This window comes from Podarcis erhardii (genome assembly GCF_964252035.2).
Source record: "Podarcis erhardii genome assembly, chromosome: 2".
Lineage (NCBI taxonomy): Eukaryota > Metazoa > Chordata > Lepidosauria > Squamata > Lacertidae > Podarcis > Podarcis erhardii.
The window spans coordinates 120043131-120061434 of NC_138498.1; the positions used below are offsets into that span (position 1 = coordinate 120043131).

The 18304-nt window shown below is 42.8% G+C and overlaps 1 protein-coding gene across 1 annotated transcript; it reads left to right on the top strand.

Annotated features, from left to right (window-relative positions):
- Positions 1 to 1148: 1148 nt before the first annotated feature.
- On the top strand, positions 1149 to 17540 carry LOC309335217 (uncharacterized protein; the record flags this gene model as incomplete). Its single annotated transcript, XM_081850091.1, has 4 exons — positions 1149 to 1272; positions 10078 to 11514; positions 16740 to 16822; positions 17454 to 17540. Exons 1-4 carry the CDS (start codon positions 1236 to 1238, stop codon positions 17538 to 17540), a joined length of 1644 nt encoding a protein of 547 aa, XP_081706217.1. The 5' UTR covers positions 1149 to 1235.
- Positions 17541 to 18304: the final 764 nt, after the last annotated feature.

Genomic DNA, 18304 nt, shown 5'->3' on the forward strand with positions numbered 1-18304 from the left:
TGAGGTACTATTTATAGGTTAGCGGAGCATCTGTAACCTGAGGTACCACTGTAAAAATAAATAAATAAATACAACATAGACATCAGGGTTTGTAGCCACTGACAGCCTAGTCCTGAATTTATACAATCCTCTTTTTTAAGCCTTCCAAGTGGGTGGCTCAGTATTGCCTCTGTACATCTCAGCGGAGAGGAGGAAACTACCAGCCCCACATATTTATCATATATACACATATGGGGTTGGACTAGGTGACCATTGAGATAAAAAAACTCACGTTCTCTAAAATAGTCTATAAAGTTTCCCCATTCTTGATTGAATTTTTTTCTCATTTGATTGGTAAGTTTAGCCATTTCGGCTTAGTCAATCATCTTAGTTATCCATTCTTCTTTCTTTGGGACCTTTACTTCTTTCCACCACGTCTGGGATAGTAGCCTCTGGCCGCTATAATCACATAAATAAACAGTCTCTTTTGCTTCCTTGGCATTTTTTTCTCCTATTACACCTAGAAAAAAAGCCTCTGGGTTTTTTTAACAAACGTAATTTTAAGAATTTTTAAAAATTTCCCAGAAGCCCTTTACTTTTTTACACGTCCACCACATAGGAAAATGTGGAAAGAAGACAAGGTCCCAATGAAAGAAGAATGGAAAGATGATGGACTCTGCCGAAATGGCTAAACTTACCCAAAAGATCAGGCACCAAGATGAGAAAAAATTCAATCTAGAATGGGAAAGCCTTATGGACTATTCTAGAGAGCACTGTAAAAACGTCAAAACATTAGCAGGTTTGATGTAACATTGATGAACTAAAAATAGAATTAGGAGAGGGGAATGAAGTTGAAATTAATTGAGGAAATATATAGTAATTATATGCAAGGAGAATAAAAGGGGGGAATGGAAACGGGGCGGGGGGGAGTCAGTTATTGCAAATTCGGATTGGATATCTGTGTACCAAAATGAAAAGCGTTATTTTCAAAACTGAAAATAATTATAATAATAAATAGTTTAGAAAACGTTTTAGGGCTCCCGTGCAGCTGATCCAGCGGGGCTTTCCGGAGGCGAGACCAGCGCCTCTCCTCGCTCTCTGCCCGGAGAAGCCCAGAGGCTCCTGCCGCTCGGCTCCGAAACGGTTAAGAGCAGCGACGACAGAGCTGAGATTCCTAGAGCGGAGGGGAAAAGGCTGCCGGGAGAATAGCAGCTTCCGCTTCCTGTCCCGCTTGGGAGGGGGGAAAGATACCTGTCATGGCGGCGGCTGTCCTTCCTCGCGGAGGCGCTGGAGGTGGGTCGTATGTGTTATGTATTATAAAGGGGGAGAGACGGGGGGGTGCAGCTGGGGGGAGAGTGGGGAGGGATGAAAAAGAACCCATTAGGCAAACCCTTTCAATGCAAGTTCTTTTCCTCTGTCTCCTTTTTCTAGTCATCAGTTTGTCCAGATTTTCACATCTTATTATTTTTAAAGAGAGCTCTTGAAAGTTGGTCGGCATTTTGGTGGGTGCCGATCTCGCCTAATGCACACGCTTTTGCAAAGGGTATTTCCCATAATACCCCCGTTTCAATGTAAGTTTTTTTCTGTCTCCTTTTTCTGGTCGTCAATTTACCCAGATTTGCACATGTTATTATTTTTAAATAGTGTTAATTTTAAAGAATTTAATTTTAAATTATTTCAACCTCTTGAAAGTTGGTCAGCATTTTGGTGTAGATTTCTCCTAATGCCCGCGTTTTTGCAAAGGGTATTTCCCATCCCATAATACCCCCGCTTTGTAACATCTGCATGCAGCCGCTGGGAGAGATCATCAGGGGGGTTGGACTGGGTGTCCATCAATATGCGGATGAGACCCAGCTCTGCCTCTCTTTCAAATGGGAACCAGTGAAGGCGGGGAAGGATGGATGGCGGCTAACAGATTGAGGTTGAATCCTGACAAGACACAAGTACTGTTTTGAGGGGGCGGGTTGGCGAGTGGGACTCCCTGGTCCTGAATGGGGTAATTTTACCCCTGAAGGACCAGGTGCACAGCCTGGGAGTCATTTTGGACTGACAGCTGTCCATGGAGGCGCAGGTCAATTCTGTGTCCAGGGCAGCTGTTTACCAGCTCCATCTGGTACGCAGGCTGAGACCCTACCTGCCCGCAGACTGTCTCGCCAGAGTGGTGCATGCTCTGGTTATCTCACGCTTAGACTACTGCAATGCGCTCTGCGTGGGACTACCTTTGAAGGTGACCCAGAAACTGCAACTAATCCAGAATGCAGCAGCTAGACTGGTGACTGGAAGTGGCCGCAGGGATCACATAACACTGGTCCTGAGAGATCTGCATTGGCTCCCAGTACGTTTCTGAGCACAATTCAAAGTGTTGGTGCTGACCTTTAAAGGCCTACATGGCCTCGGTCCAGTATACTTGAAGCAGCGTCTCCACACCCATCGTTCAGCCCGGACACTGAGATCCAGCGGTTCCCTCCTTGCGAGAAGTGAGGTTGCAGGGAACCAGGCAGAGGGCTTTCTTATTAGGGGTGCCCTCCCTGTGAAACACCCTCCCATCAGATGTCATGGGGAAACTCAGCCAGATGGGCTGAGTATATATTATATTTACATTTCCCATAATTAATGCATTCTTTATATAATTCAGCTAAGAATTATAGGTCATTTATAGGTCTTCCCCCCTTTGTATGGGAGTAGGACATCTTTTCCCAATGGAGGGGCAGATCTTTCTCCTTCCTGCAGGCCAACTCTGGCAGGTGGGGGACCTTCCTTGGGCTCCCCATAGGGCTTGGGGTCAAGGTGGCCTGGAGTGCCTTCCATCAGCTTTGGCTGGTGGCCCAGCTAAGCTTCTATCTGTACAGGGATAGCCTATTTACCGTTGTCTATGCTCTGGGAACTTCAAGGTTAGATATAGATATGCGTTATACGTAGGGCTGGCTCTGAAGACAATTTGGAAAATTCATCGAGTGCATAATTTACTGGCCAGGTTCCTCACTGGAGCAAGGCGGTTCGAGGATATTACACCCATCCTGGTCTGACTGCAGTGGCTGCCAGTTAGTTACGGGGTCCAATTCAAAGTGCAAATTTTGACCTATAAAGCCTTAAGTGGCTGAGGACCACAATACTTCTTTCCTTATGAACCTAAGTTTTGCGTATGGGCACAGTTTGGCGGCACACAGTTATTCTCTTGTTTCTTTTTCCTGGACTTTTTTGTGGGGATGAAAGGGTAGGGCTCACAGTAGGGTTAGTTGGGATGGTGGTTGGGGTTGGGTTTACCTCCAGGCAGGTATGGTACAAAAGGAGGGAAAAGGAGAAGTGAGATGGTTGGGCAAGACGTGATAAAGAATGTGAATATTGTGTGTAAAGCTCTTAATGTTAGAGGTTTGGTTAATCAGGTGAAGCGAGTGAGGACTGGGAAGTACATTTGATGATGTTTTTTTGCAAGAAACATATTGTGGGGGGGGTGGGAAGAGGGAGGTTAATTTCCCTGGCTTTGTAAAAGGGAAAAAAATTTATTGCTTCTGGAACTTTGAAAAGTAGAGGGGTGGGAATAGTAATTAAATCCAATGTTGGCTTTGTGGAGAATAAGGTGTTAAGAGATAAGAATGGAAGGTTTGTTTTTGTTCAAGGTTGCTTGGAGGGTCAGCCTGTGGCATTAGCATCCATTTATCCCCCTAAGAAGCACCAGCTGGATTTTCTCTATAGGTGTTTACAGAAGCTTGAGAAATCCTCGCCTTATACAAAAGTAGTTGTGGGGGGGGGACTTTAATGTTAATCTACAAGGGGGAAATAGTTCCAAAAAGGAAAAGGGTATGAAGTTTAAAAAAATTATGTGGGAGGTTTGGATTATTGGAACTATGGATGGAGTTGTTCCCCAAGGATTACTCATATTCATTTTATGCTAGCCCACATGGAACATTCTCAAGACTGGATGGTATTTTAATATCACATGAGGCTAGGAAATGGGTGAAGGGAATGAATATTGGAATGATTAAGATCACTGACCATGCCCCCATATCTTCTTTCCTTCAAATAGGTCACATTAATAGGTCTTACCCTTGGTTGGTAGCTGATGAGCTGAGTAGGTTAAAATATAAATTGCGGTAGAAAGGTATTTTGAGGAGACTCTAGACCCAGAAATCCCATTAGCAACAAAATGGGAAGCAGTGAAGGCAGTCATTAGGGGAGAATGTATTCAGAGTTTGTCAATGTTAAAAAAAGGGAAAGAGAGAAGGATTAAGGAGGTAGAAGAAGTAGTTAGGTTATTGGAGGAGAAATTTAGGATGTCTAAGCAAAAGAAGGATAGGGAAAAAATAGATCAAAAGAGAGAAGAGTTGAAAGTTTTGGATATAAATAGAACCACTTTAAAGTTATGGTATAGTAGACACAAATATAATGAATTTGAAGGGAAAGGAGGAAAAATATTAGCAAATAAAATTAGGAATTATCAGGAAAGGAAAAATATTAGAGCTATTAGAGATGATAAAGGGGGATTGGAAACAGACCCTAATAAGATATTGGAGACCTTTTTAGGATTTTATAAAAGATTGTATGCAAATAAAGGAATTAAGGACGAAGAGGTGGATCAATTTTGTGAAGGGCTGGAGCTCCCAGAATTACAAGAAGAAAATAGAAGGGAATTGGATAAGGATATAACAGAGGAGGAAGTTAGATTAGCAATCGAATGTGCAATCGGCACCAGGATTGGATGGGTGCAGTGTGGTGTATTATAAGCATTTTAAGGATATATTGGTGCCACCTGTGACTGTACTGTACCAAGGAATTTTGAATGGAGCTTCAACTCCACCTTCTGGTTGGAGCCAAGGTTGGTATTAATTCCCAAACCAGGGAAAGATCAAACTCTGCCAGACTCTTATAGGCCAATATCGATTACTAATATGTGTTATAGAAAGTTTATTGTACAATTGGTGTGGAAAGAGCAATTTGGGCTTATGCCTCAGACGTATTTGGTGGAGGCAGTTAGGAAGGTGATGTGTATGGTGTATTTAGTGAAAAATGAGGACCTGCCTCTTACTCTCATGCCATTGGATATATATAAAGCATTTCATTCGGTGGATTGGGATTATTTGAAAAAGATACTGCAAAAATATAAATTTGGAGTGAAATTTCAAAACGTGATAGAAGCAATATATACAGAGTCCAAAGCAATGGTAGGAATTGGTGGGTCGGCAGGGGGGTACGCCCAGGTGCTAAGTGGTACAAAACAAGGGTGTCCACTTTCTCCCATGCTCATTATCTTAGCATTGGAACCATTAGCAATGAAACTCAAAAAGAATAATGAGATTAAAGGATTTGAAATCCCGGGGGAAAGGAGAGCAGAGGGGGAGTTAATGACAATGTATGCAGATGATATTATGATGATGACGGTCAAGGACCTAGAGACCCCAACGGGGCCATTAAAAAGAATTTTGCAAGGATTTTCAAAAGTATCAGGGTTAAAAGTTAGTTTTTCTAAATCACCAATGATGTGTTTAATGTGGAACATAAAACTCAATTAGAAGTCTCTGAATTATTGGGCACAGTGGTACCTCGGGTTAAATACACTTCAGGTTACATACGCTTCAGGTTACAGACTCCGCTAACCCAGAAATAGTACCTCAGGTTAAGAACTTTGCTTCAGGATGAGAACAGAAATGGTGCTCCCGCAGCGCAGCAACAGCAGGAGGCCCCTTTAGGTAAAGTGGTGCTTCAGGTTAGGAACAGTTTCAGGTTAAGAACGGACCTCCGGAACGAATTACCGTATTTTTTGCTCTATAGGACGCACTTTTCCCCCTCCAAAAATGAAGGGGAAAATTATAAAGAAATTTGGAGCGGTATTCAGTCGAAGTTGAGAATATGGGAGAAAAGGAAGGAATCAATTAGTACAAGAATTGCCTTAGTTAAAATGATTTTGTTAACCAGATTAACCTGTCTTTTTTATGTATTACCCTGGCACATACTGGAATGGATTTTGAAGGGGTGGCAAGGGAAAATCGATAGGTTTGTTTTTGCATTCAAGAAACCAAGGATGGCCGGCAGATATTGGTATCATAGAGCGCAAGGTGGAGGATGGGGGATTCCCAATTTGGTTTCATATTATGAAGCTTGCCAGTTGAGACATCTTATGATTCGGTTTGAGGGAAAATAAGAAGATTTGATAGGAGGAAAAGGAAAAAGGGAGTAGAAAAAATATCAACATTTATGGGGTCCATTTGGGTATGGGAGAAGTGGAGAAGGAAGCTTTTTCCTGATCTTTCTCCCCTTACCAAAATGTGGTATTATGATAAAATGGGCCCGTTACGGGAGCTCATCCCAAAAGAGGTAGGGGATAAATTAAAGGAGATCTCAATTCAGGATATAGAGAAAAGTTGGGAAATAGAAGGTACGATGGAAGAGGAAAGTGGAATTTGGAACAAAATTAATTGGTTACAGAAAAAAACAACTTTCCTCCCTGTTGAAGTAAGAAGAAGTTAAAGAATGTGGTAAAAGAATTATTACACCCTTCAAAGAATTAGTGAAAGAATATAGGTTAGATAGGGCCAAAATGGTTTCAAAATTGTATAACGTGTTATTATATATGGGGAAATCACCAGAGGAAAGTTTGAAAGAATATTGGAGGTTAGATATCCAGGAACAGATTTTAGATGAAGATTGGGAAAGAATTTTTCAGCAGTCACTCTTTGTTGCGACCTCTAGGATAATCCAGGAACAGGGGTTGAAGCTGGTACAAAAATGGTATTACACACCAGTAAGGTTGTATCATATCACAAAATGTGGAAGTAAGAATTGCTGGAGGAAATGTGGAGTGATGGGAACGCACAGTCATATGTGGTGGGATTCTCCATTAGTTAAGAAGTTTTGGAAACAGATTGGTATAGAAACATTGGGAATTGTGGGTAGAAGTGTGGAAATAACTAAATTACCGTATTTTTCGCTCTATAACACGCACCTGACCATAACACGCACATCGTTTTTAGAGGAGGAAAACAAGGGAAAAAACATTCTGAATGAAACAGTGGATGTATCATTTTTGTGCTTCATGCTGTGGCCACAGACATGTGATCTGATGGTGAATTTGGGGTGACCCAATGCAAAAATCCTGAGAATCCCTGTGGATCCATGCTTTGTAACCACGTTTTTGCACCATTGCAGCCCCAGGCAACAGTGGGTGTGTGATTTTGGGGGGGCAGGCTGTAGCCATGGACATGCTATGTGATCTGATGGTGAATTTGGGCTGACCCAATGCAAAGATCCTGAGGATCCATGTAGATCCATGCTTTTTAACCACGTTTTTGCACCATTGCAGCCCCAGGCAACAGTGGGTGCGTGGTTTTTTGGGGGCAGGCTGTAGCCATGGACATGCTATGTGATCTGATGGTGAATTTGGGCGACCCAATGGAAAGATCCTGAGGATCCATGTGGATCCATGCTTTTTAACCACATTTTAAGTGGGGAGGGAAGGAAAAACACAGAAGGGACAAGGAGCAGGAGAGGGGTGTGCAGAGAAGCAGCTGGCTAAGAATGCAGGAGAGGGGTATAAACGGGAGGAAGGAAAGGAAGGCAAAAGTTTTCCCTCACCTACCCACCCAAGCCAGCCAGCGCGCGCGCGCTCTCTCTCTCTCTCTCTCTCCCTCCTGCATGTTTTCACTCTGCTTTCCCCTCTGCTTGCTTGGAGGGGAGGGGCTTTCCCTGCTCTTCGTTCCGTTTGAGCAAACACAGCAAGGAAACAGAGGTGGGTGGGCAGTAAGACCCTGAGGCAGAATGCAGGAAAGCAGCCACTTCCTCTTTTCAGGTTTCCCTTCTAGGAGACGCGCGATTTGATTTTTGCCTGATTTTTTTTGCCTCCCCTCGCACCATTTGGCTCCAGGGACCACACATTCGCTCAATAACACGCACAGACATTTCCCCTTCCTTTTTGGGAGAAAAAATCTGTGTGTTATATAAGGAAAAATACGGTAATGGTTCTTATTAGCTTGGGTAGCACCGGGTTAAAAACAAAAGAGGAATGTAAATGGGTAAAATTGATGGTAATTGCAGCTAGACAGGTTAGAGCGAATAATTGGAAAAATGGAGAAGAGCCAGGGGTGAACAAATGGAGGGAAAAATTGAATAATATTATCTTTTTAGAATACCTAACTGTGAAGGTACGTAAAATGAAAGGGTTTAAGGTCAGTGAGAAAGAGGAGGACTGGTTTTAGAAGATATTGAATTATTTGGGTAGGTTTGAACAATATGGGGTGATTAAATGTTAAAATCTTATGGAGTGTGGAGTTTAATATATATAGAATTGTACATATGTGTCAGGGGTTCCGGAGGAGAGACACAGGAGGGGGAGTAAATGGAGAGTGAGGAGGAGGAATCCGAGCTAGGTGCAGGCAGTGACAGTGGCCAGAGTCGTTCCACGAGCCTCTCCAGCGAATTGGAGGACTCACAGAGGGGAGCGCCGATGGCCAGAGCAAGGGGGGCTCCAGGGGGGAAGCCCCAGGAGGAAGGGGCCAGCGGGGAGTCCCTGAGCAGCAGTTGGAAATCAGGACCAGCTTCCCCACCAGAGCGCAGTGGGGAGGGGGAGTCCCAGGAATCGGGACCAGTGCTTTCACCACCAGCGGGAGGAGAGGAGTCAGGTTTGGCCACGCCCACATCGGGAAGTGGGGAAACGGTCAGGAGGAAGGTTACCGGCTGGGCGCGCGCGCCAAGTTCAAATGTACAGGCGAGCGGCACAGCAGGGAGCCCGGAAAGGGAGCCAGGTCCTAAAGCCCGCCGGAAGGAAGGGCAAGACCAAGGGGGGTCAGCGTCAGAGGAGTCCAGGAAGGAGGAAACCCCAGAGTGCAGAAGGACCCAGCGAAGGAAAGAACAGCGTAGGAGGTGGAGCCGGGCTAGGATCTTAAACTGGTGCGGAAGGAACAGTGAGTCAGAGGGGACTTAGCCGGTCTAGAGTCAAGACGTAGGGCTGCGCGCCCTGGGGTTTGAAATGGAAACTAAACTTCAATAAAGACTTTTGTACATTACATCAACCGGGCGTTGGTCCTCTGTGAGCTGGGACCTAGAGGCAGTCATGACAAATGGAGGGGAGAATTGAATAATATTATCTTTTTAGAATACCTAACTGTGAAGGTACGTAAAATGAAAGGGTTTAAGGTCAGTGAGAAAGAGGAGGACTGGTTTTAGAAGATATTGAATTATTTGGGTAGGTTTGAACAATATGGGGTGATTAAATGTTAAAATCTTATGGAGTGTGGAGTTTAATATATATAGAATTGTACATATGGTTGATTTGAATATGTTTTTATTGTTTATGTACACCCAACGTATCGGCCGCCTGGGGGGTTTCACTGTTTGAGTTTGGTTCCTGGTTATCTACATATTTTTTTTTTAAAAAAAACAACCTACCCGAACCCTGAGATCATATTCTGAGGCCCTCCTTCGTGGGCCTCCTCCTCAAGAGATCCGGAGAGTGGCAACACGAGAACAGGGCCTTCTCTGCAGTGGCTACCCATCTGTGGAATGCATTTCCCCAGGAATGTTCTCCTGGCACCTTCATTATACGCCTTTAAATGCCAGGCAAAAAGGTTCCTTTTTAAACAGGCTTTTGGTTGATATGTTTGACATCCTATATCCTTTTTCAAATGTGACTTTTTTTTGGAGGGGGTTTTATTGGATTGTTGTTTTTATTCTGTGATCTTTCCTGAGAACCACGCTGAGACTTCTGGGTATAGGGAGGTATATAAACTCAATAAATATTAATACTAATATTAATACTTTCATTATTTGTACCCCACACATCTCACTGGGTTGCCCCAGCCACTCTAGCTGGCTTCCAACAAATATAAAAGCACAATAAAGCATAAATCATTAAAAACTTGCCTCTGCATGGCTGCCTTCAGATGTCTTCTAAAGGTTGTATAGTTATTTATCTGACATCTCACAGGAGGGCATTCCGCAGGGTGGGCACCACTACCAAGAAGGCCCTCTGCCTCGTTCCCTGTAACTTCCCTTCTCACAGTGAGGGAACTGCCACAAGGCCCTGGGACCTGGATCTCGGTGTCCTGACTGAATGATTGGGGTGAAGACACTCCTTTAGCATTTCATCAGTTTGCCTTTTTATTCCATCAGGAGATGTTGAAGGGATGCTGGCAGAAGGGGAACAATCAGAAATGTCACCAAAAGGATCCAAAGAGCAAAGGGATCTGAGGGTTCAAGATGGAGGCAGCAGGCAAGAGGGGGGACGAAAGCAGAAGCCGGAGGGTGACTCTTGTATGTCTCAGGGTGGTGAAAACCAAATTCCCAGAGAGGAGAAAAAGCATGAATGTTTGGAGTGTGGAAAGGGCTTCAGTAACAGTAGTGCCCTTACTGTGCATCATAGATCTCATACAGGGGAGAGACCGTATACATATTCAGAGTGTGGAAAGAGCTTCAGTCAGAGTGGCCACCTTAAGTCGCATCAAAGATCTCATACAGGGGAGAAACAGCATACGTGTTTGGAGTGTGGAATGAGCTTCGCTCGCAGCAATGGGCTTACTACACATCAACAAACTCATAGAGGCAGCAAACCTTATAAATGCTGGGAATGTGGCAAGAGCTTCAGTCGCAACGGCTCCCTTTCCTCGCATGAAAGAATTCATACAGGGGGGAAACGATATACATGTTTGGAGTGTGGAAAGAGCTTCAGCTACAGTTGCAGCCTTACCTTGCATCAAAGATTGCACACAGGAGAGAAACCGTATAAATGTTTGGAGTGTGGCAAGAGCTTCAATCGTGGTAGCTTCCTTACACTGCATCAACGAACTCATACAGGAGAGAAACCGTATACATGTTCGGAGTGTGGAAGGAGCTTCAGTCAGAGTAGCTCCCTTACGTTGCATCAACGAACTCATACAAGAGAGAAACCGTATACATGTTCGGAGTGTGGAAGGAGCTTCAGGTGCAGTAGCTCCCTTAAGTCGCATGAAAGAACTCATACAGGGGAGAAACCATATACATGTTCAGAGTGTGGAAGGAGCTTCAGTCACAGTCACTCCCTTAAGTTGCATGAAAGAACTCATACAGGAGAGAAACCATATACATGTTCGGAGTGTGGAAGGAGCTTCAGTCAGAGTAGCCAGCTTAAGTCGCATCAAAGAACTCATACAGGGGAGAAACGATATACATGTTTGGAATGTGGAAAGAACTTCAGTTTCAGCAGTAACCTTACCTCGCATCAAAGATTGCACACAGGAGAGAAACCGTATAAATGTTTGGAGTGTGGCAAGAGCTTCAGTCGTGGTAGCTCCCTTACATTGCATCAAAGATTGCACACAGGAGAGAAACCGTATAAATGTTTCGAGTGTGGCAAGAGCTTCACTCATGGTAGCTCCCTTACGTTGCATCAACGAACTCATACAGGAGAGGAACCGTATAAATGTTTGGAGTGTGGCAAGAGCTTCAATCGTGGTAGCTCTCTTACATTGCATCAAAGATTGCACACAGGTGAGAAACCGTATACATCTTCGGAGTGTGGCAAGAGCTTCAATCGTGGTAGCTCCCTTACATTGCATCAAAGATTGCACACAGGTGAGAAACCGTATACATGTTCGGAGTGTGGCAAGAGCTTCAGTCGTGGTAGCTCCCTTACATTGCATCAAAGATTGCACACAGGAGAGAAACCGTATAAATGTTTGGAGTGTGGAAGGAGCTTCAGTCAGAGTGGCCACCTTACGTTGCATCAACGAACTCATACAAGAGAGAAACCGTATACATGTTCGGAGTGTGGAATGAGCTTCAGTCAGAGTGGCCACCTTAAGTCGCATGAAAGAACTCATACAGGAGAGAAACTGTATACATGTTCGGAGTGTGGCAAGAGCTTCAGTCGTGGTAGCTTCCTTACACTGCATCAAAGAACTCATACAGGAGAGAAACCGTATACATGTTCGGAGTGTGGAAGGAGCTTCAGTCAGAGTAGCCACCTTACGTTGCATCAACGAACTCATACAAGAGAGAAACCGTATACATGTTCGGAGTGTGGAATGAGCTTCAGTCAGAGTGGCCACCTTAAGTCGCATGAAAGAACTCATACAGGAGAGAAACTGTATACATGTTCGGAGTGTGGAAGGAGCTTCAGTCACAGTCACTCCCTTAAGTCGCATGAAAGAACTCATACAGGAGAGAAACCATATACATGTTCGGAGTGTGGAAGGAGCTTCAGTCACAGTCACTCCCTTAAGTCGCATGAAAGAACTCATACAGGAGAGAAACGATATACATGTTTGGAGTGTGGAAAGAGCTTCAGCTACAGTTGCAGCCTTACCTTGCATCAAAGATTGCACACAGGAGAGAAACCGTATAAATGTTTCGAGTGTGGGAAGAGCTTCAGTCGTGGTAACTCCCTTACGTTGCATCAACAAACTCATACAAGAGAGAAACCGTATACATGTTAGGAGTGCGGAAGGAGCTTCAGTCACAGTCACTCCCTTAAGTCGCATGAAACAACTCATACAGGAGAGAAACGCGTATACATGTTGGGAGTGTGGAAGGAGCTTCAGTCACAGTCACTCCCTTAAGTCGCATGAAACAACTCATACAGGACAGAAACCGTATACATGTTCGGAGTGTGGAAGGAGCTTCAGTCAGAGTAGCCACCTTAAGTCGCATCAAAGAACTCATACAGGGAGGAAATCTTAGAAATGTTGGCCTATAGAAAGAACTTATGTGACAAGGACTCCCTTACTAAACTGAAAAGAACCCGTACAAGGGAAACAGAAAGGCTTGGCGTGTGGGAAGATATTTAATCATATCAAATAACTCCTACAGAGAGTAAAACAATGATTGTATTCAGAATTAGAATTTGCTTCCATTAGAATTTTGATTCCTTTTAGTGGCTGTGTTGCAGATTATTCTCCTGATCAGAGTTAGATTTACATAGCTATGTTCTATTTTTTTTCTCATGCGTTATTTCCCATGTATTCATCACTTGTATATAGCGGTGCTTTAATATTTCTCCCATCCCCAAAATTTGTTAATCTGGTGTGAATTGATCTGATATTTTTCATAGACACAAGTGCATTCGCTGGTATTCTGTTGACGTATGTAAATGACGTATCTTTGCAATGAGAGTATAGCCCCTCAGATCACAGCTCTAATGAACAAATGCTGTTGAAAAACATATACTGTATAATAAGCCTCAATACACAGTCAAGAGAGAAATTATTCTTCTTTGGCGTAGCAGAGTAAAATTGTCTTCCATGAACACAGTCTTAACAGTGAGTCCGTAAGTGACTGTGGAGGCCAATTCTGGACCCACACATCCTTCCACAGTGGGAACATAGCTTTCCAGGTGGGAGTTGATCATGGCTGGGGTTTGCCATGCATGCCTTCCTCTTAGCACGCTTCCCCTTGCGTTCTGAGTTCGAGTGTCATCTTTGGTTGAGAGAGACATTAGAACAGTATAGAATATTTCAATATAGTATTTTCCAGCCTGTGTCTAGAGTGTTAATAGGTCACTGTTCCAGGATGTGTGTTTCTTCACCTTCATCTGCCTAGCAGGGATTTCAGTTTTATGTCTCTGAAATATCCAGGCAGTGGCCGGAATAGAGGCAATGGAAAGAATATGACGAAATAAAAGAACATCTTCAAAGATGGCTGCATCATAGACAATTAAAGGATATCTTTAAAGAGGACAATAAGAAAGGCATCTCATAGTCGGTTTCCAAATTCCAAAGAGGCAGTGATAGAAGAAAGTACAAAATTATTTTTAAAAGGCACATAACATTCTTTTGGAGTGGGAAAACAAAGACGAAGAAGTAAAATTGGTAATGATTAAATGGGCCATAACATACAATTTGAAGATTGGGTAAAATTGTGGAAAGTAAATTTGAAATTTACAGATTGTAAACTATTGAGAGAGACCTATATGAAAATGATGTATAGATGGTATCTATCACTGGTTAAACTGGAACAAATGTATAAAAATGAAAAGAGAGTGTTGGAGATGTGAAATAGAAGGTACGTTTTATCATATGTGGTGGGATTGTGAAAAGGTAAAAGCCTATTGGGAAATGATAAATAATGAATTGAAGAAAATGTTGAAAATAACTTTTGTAAAAAAACCAGAAGCCTTCTTACTAGGTATTTTAGGCCAAGACATAAGGAAAGGAAAGAGGACTTTATTTATGTATGCCACTACAGCAGCAAGAATGTTGATTGCACAAAATTGGAAGACTGGAGAAATACCAAGTAAAGAACCATGGCAGGAGAAGTTGATGAACTGGGAGGGGAGAGACTCCATCAGGCAAGGCCTCTTTCCACCTGCCTTGCCCCACTCTCTGCTTCTCAATGTGTATTGTATTGTTTTATGTACTGTGGCTTGCCATTGTCTTCTTGATTACAGTTTAGATATTATTGTAACTGTTGAGTGGATTTCTGTTTAACTTTTATATGTTGATACTATTATTTTATACTGTTCTAATGATTGTTGAATGTTACTTTTTGGATGGAGGTTGCCTATTTTAAAGTTATCTTTTATTATCACATTTTTGTATTGCATTAGATTGTTATAAGATGTACATTTTTTTGTTTCTTCAGCTTGTAAGCCGCCTTGAGTATTGTAAGATAGAAAGGCGGTATACAAATTAAAAATGATGATGACGATGATGTAGAACTGGCAAAAATGACAGACACACTAAGAGAAAAGGACAACAGCGACTTTGAAAAACAATAGGAACCATTTATAGAAACAAAGAAACAAAGATAGACTTGATGGCAGGATTTAAATAAACATTCACACTATTAGTATTAGAAAATGTGTAGAATATAGAGAAATATGGTGTTTTTACTTCTATGTATTTAGGTTTGATGTTATGTTATTAATAACTTTATCTGTTAGGAGGTAGCAAGGTGGGTGAAAAGAGTAACAAACCGGAAGAGGAAGTTGGGGAAGCCTAGGAGGGGAGGGAGGAAGGAATACATAATAAAGGTTAAGACTTTAAGATGTATGTAATGAATGAAAAAGAAAAATGAATAAAATTTTATTTCAAAAAACCAATGAGTCTGTAAGTGACTGTGGAGGCCAATTCTGGACCCACACGTCCTTCCACAGTGGGGACATAGCTTTCCAGGTGGGAGTTGATCATGGCTAGGGTTTGCCATGCATGCCGTTCTCTTAGCACGCTTCTCCCTTGCGTTCTGAGTTCGAGTGTCTTCAAAGTCCATGACGCATTTGGTCGAGAGAGAAATTAGAACAGTATAGAATATTTCAATATAGGATTTTCCAGCCTGTGTCTAGAGTGTTAATAGGTCACTGTTCCAGGATGTGTGTTTCTTCACCTTCATCTGCCTAGGAGGGATTTCAGTTGTTGTTTTTTTCCAGCATAATTTTTATTAGTTTACAAAATACAAAACAAACTATAACGGTTCTCAACATATATCGCAAAATGTGACTTCCTTCAGTCTTACCACAAATCGTCCATACTGGTAATAAACAATATATCCGCATTTCTTTGTTTGTAATGCCGTAAGTCGTTCTCATTCACCCCTTTCCTTTTGGACATTACCCTTTACTTCTTACAGAGCACCTTTGAAACCCACTAGTGTTATCTGATCATCAGTTAGACTTTCCAGATATTTCGTAAAGCTTTCCCAATCTTTAACAAACCTCTGATCTTTTGTGTATCTGATTTTTCCTGTCATCCTATCCATCTCCACGTACTCCAGTAGTTTTGATCTCCAATCCTCCAATGTCGGTAGACCCTCTAATTTCCAATTTTTAGCTATGAGAACCCTTGCTGCCGTTGTTGCATATTGGAACAGCTTGTAATCTTTCTTCTTTATCTCCCTTCCTACCAAACCTAGCAGGAACGCCTCCGGTCTTTTAACAAAGGTATATTTTAACATTTTCTTCATTTCGTTGTATACACTCTCCCAGAACCCTTTAACCTTTTGGCATTCCCACCACATATGGTAGAAGGTCCAGGAGGGATTTCAGTTTTATGTCTCTGAAATATCCAGGCAGTGGCCGGTTCCTGATGGGATGTATTTGGGCTGTGTGTTCTCTCCCCTCCCCTAGAATTTCCCGTAACACCCCCCACACACACAATCTGGAAATGTGAAATCCACTATGCAGCTATGTGCAGGTATTTGTTTATCTTATAATCTGGGAAAGGAAGAAGATGCAACCTCATCCAGCACACATTAAAAAACCAAATTATGTTTTAAATACAATTTTTAGATACATCACTTTTGCACGGAAGAGCGGTCAAACATTTCAAAATACATCTGTGTTAGCGAGACAGTTTCCTTGTTGCATAGTCTAGTGAAAGGCAATGTTTCAGAACGGAACTCTGCTGATGAAATACCGAGTTACAGGTAGGTAGCCGTGTTGGTCTGCCGTAGTCGAAACAAAATAAATAGATAAGACAAGATTCCTTTCAGTAGCACCTTAGAGACCAACCAAGTTTATTATTGGTATGAGCTTTTGTGTGCATGCACAACCCTTCAGATACACGGAAACAGAAGTCACCAGACCCTTCTATATAGTGAGAAGGTGGAGAGGGGTATTACTCAGAAGGGGGGTGGGAATGGGTGACTGGCTGATAGGTGTGGTAAACCTGCTGAGGACTGTTAATGCCTGCAATTGGTCTTACAGGAAAAAACAAGGGGTGAGATGGCTAAAATAGCCTTGTCATGTATAATGAGATAAGAATCCAATGTCTCTATTCAGACCAGGTCTCTCCATGGTTTTAAGTTTGCTAATAAGTTCAGCAACTTCTCTTTCCAGTCTATTTCTGAAATTCTTTTGTTATAAGACCGCGACTTTCAGATCTTGTATAGAATGTCCTGGGTGATTGGAGTGTTCTCCTACTGGTTTCAGAAATGCCTGATAGTGCAGGTAAAAGTCCAGCAAACTTAATCCATATTCTCCAATGGATGCCTGTTGCTCATGCCCAGCGATGGGAAGGCCTGGAAAAAAAACTAGAAATATGGGGGGAGGGGACAGGTTTTTTCCTGAAGCCCTTTTTTCCTGGAAAAATTGAAAAAAAATTGTTTGATATACAGTGGTGCCCCGCAAGACGAACGCCTCGCTAGACGGAAAACCCGCTAGACGAAAGGGTTTTCCATTTTGGAGGCGCTTCGCAAAACGAATTTCCCTATGGGGTTGCTTCGCAAAACGAAAAAATCTTGCGAGTTCCCGCGGGTTTTTTCCGCTCCCCCCCTTTTCCTAAAGCGCTAAGCCGCTTAAAAGCTGATCCGCTGATAAGCCACTTCTCAGCTGATCCGCTAAAAGCCGCTAGACCGCTAATAGTGCTAATCCGCTAAGCTGTCAATGGGCTTGCTTCGCAAGACGAAAAAAACGCTAGACGAAGAGAATCGCGGAACGGATTCTTTTTGTCTTGCGAGGCACCACTGTAGTTTGAATATTCCACACACTTTTATTTTCATTTTTTTCCTGGAAAAAAAATGACTTTGGAGGGAAAGTGGGAAAAACGTGGCCTCCCCCCTTTTTCCATCCTCCCCCCCAGGACTTCCAGAACCCCCACTTTGGAGCTCCCTGCCGACAGACGCCAGGCAGGTCCTCTCACTGCAACTGCTCAAAACATTTTCGTTAGGGCCAGCGCATCTGAACACGCAGAAGCTGCATGCGATTTACTTCCTTTTAACCACTGCTGACTTTAATCATCTTTTGAATGCCCTTAAATACCTGTTTTTAACTGTGTTTTATCAATCATTTTAATGTTAATGTTCTGTTGTATATTTTTGTAAAATGTTTAGAAGCTCTCTTACCACCATACGGTTTATAATATATAATAACAAATTCCATTTAGAAAACACACAGACTCGTTTTCCTTTCAAACAGAGTTGGAGCCTTAGTGCAACAATTGTTGTTGTTCTTTAGTCGTGTCCGACTCTTTGTGACCCCATGGACCAGAGCACGCCAGGCACTCCTGTCTTCCACTGCCTACTATTCAGTAACCGGGTGTGGCTTCCCTCTGGGCCTGGCATGCAAAAAAATGGCCTTACGCTTTGCCCCAGCTGTTCTCAAGTAGAGAAGGGAAGGCCTGGGGAAAAACCGGAAAAATGGGGGGGAGACAGTCTGTCCCCCCGTTTCCCCCCAAAGCCGTTTTTTAGAAGTCCATGCGGAGAATGACAAAGAGGAAGAGGAAGAAGAAATGGAAAATGATAGCAGTAGTTGAGAAAGTGAGATAGAATAAACTGCATGTATATGTTGTGTCTTCTGTTGTTGCTTTTAAAGCACTACTCAAAGGGTAGACCTTCCATGGAGCTTAAATATTGAGGTGGACCTTAACTTTATTTGCTGTTGGTGCTAAGGGGCAATTTTGATTATTATTTATGTTGATGGTTTCTTGCTTTT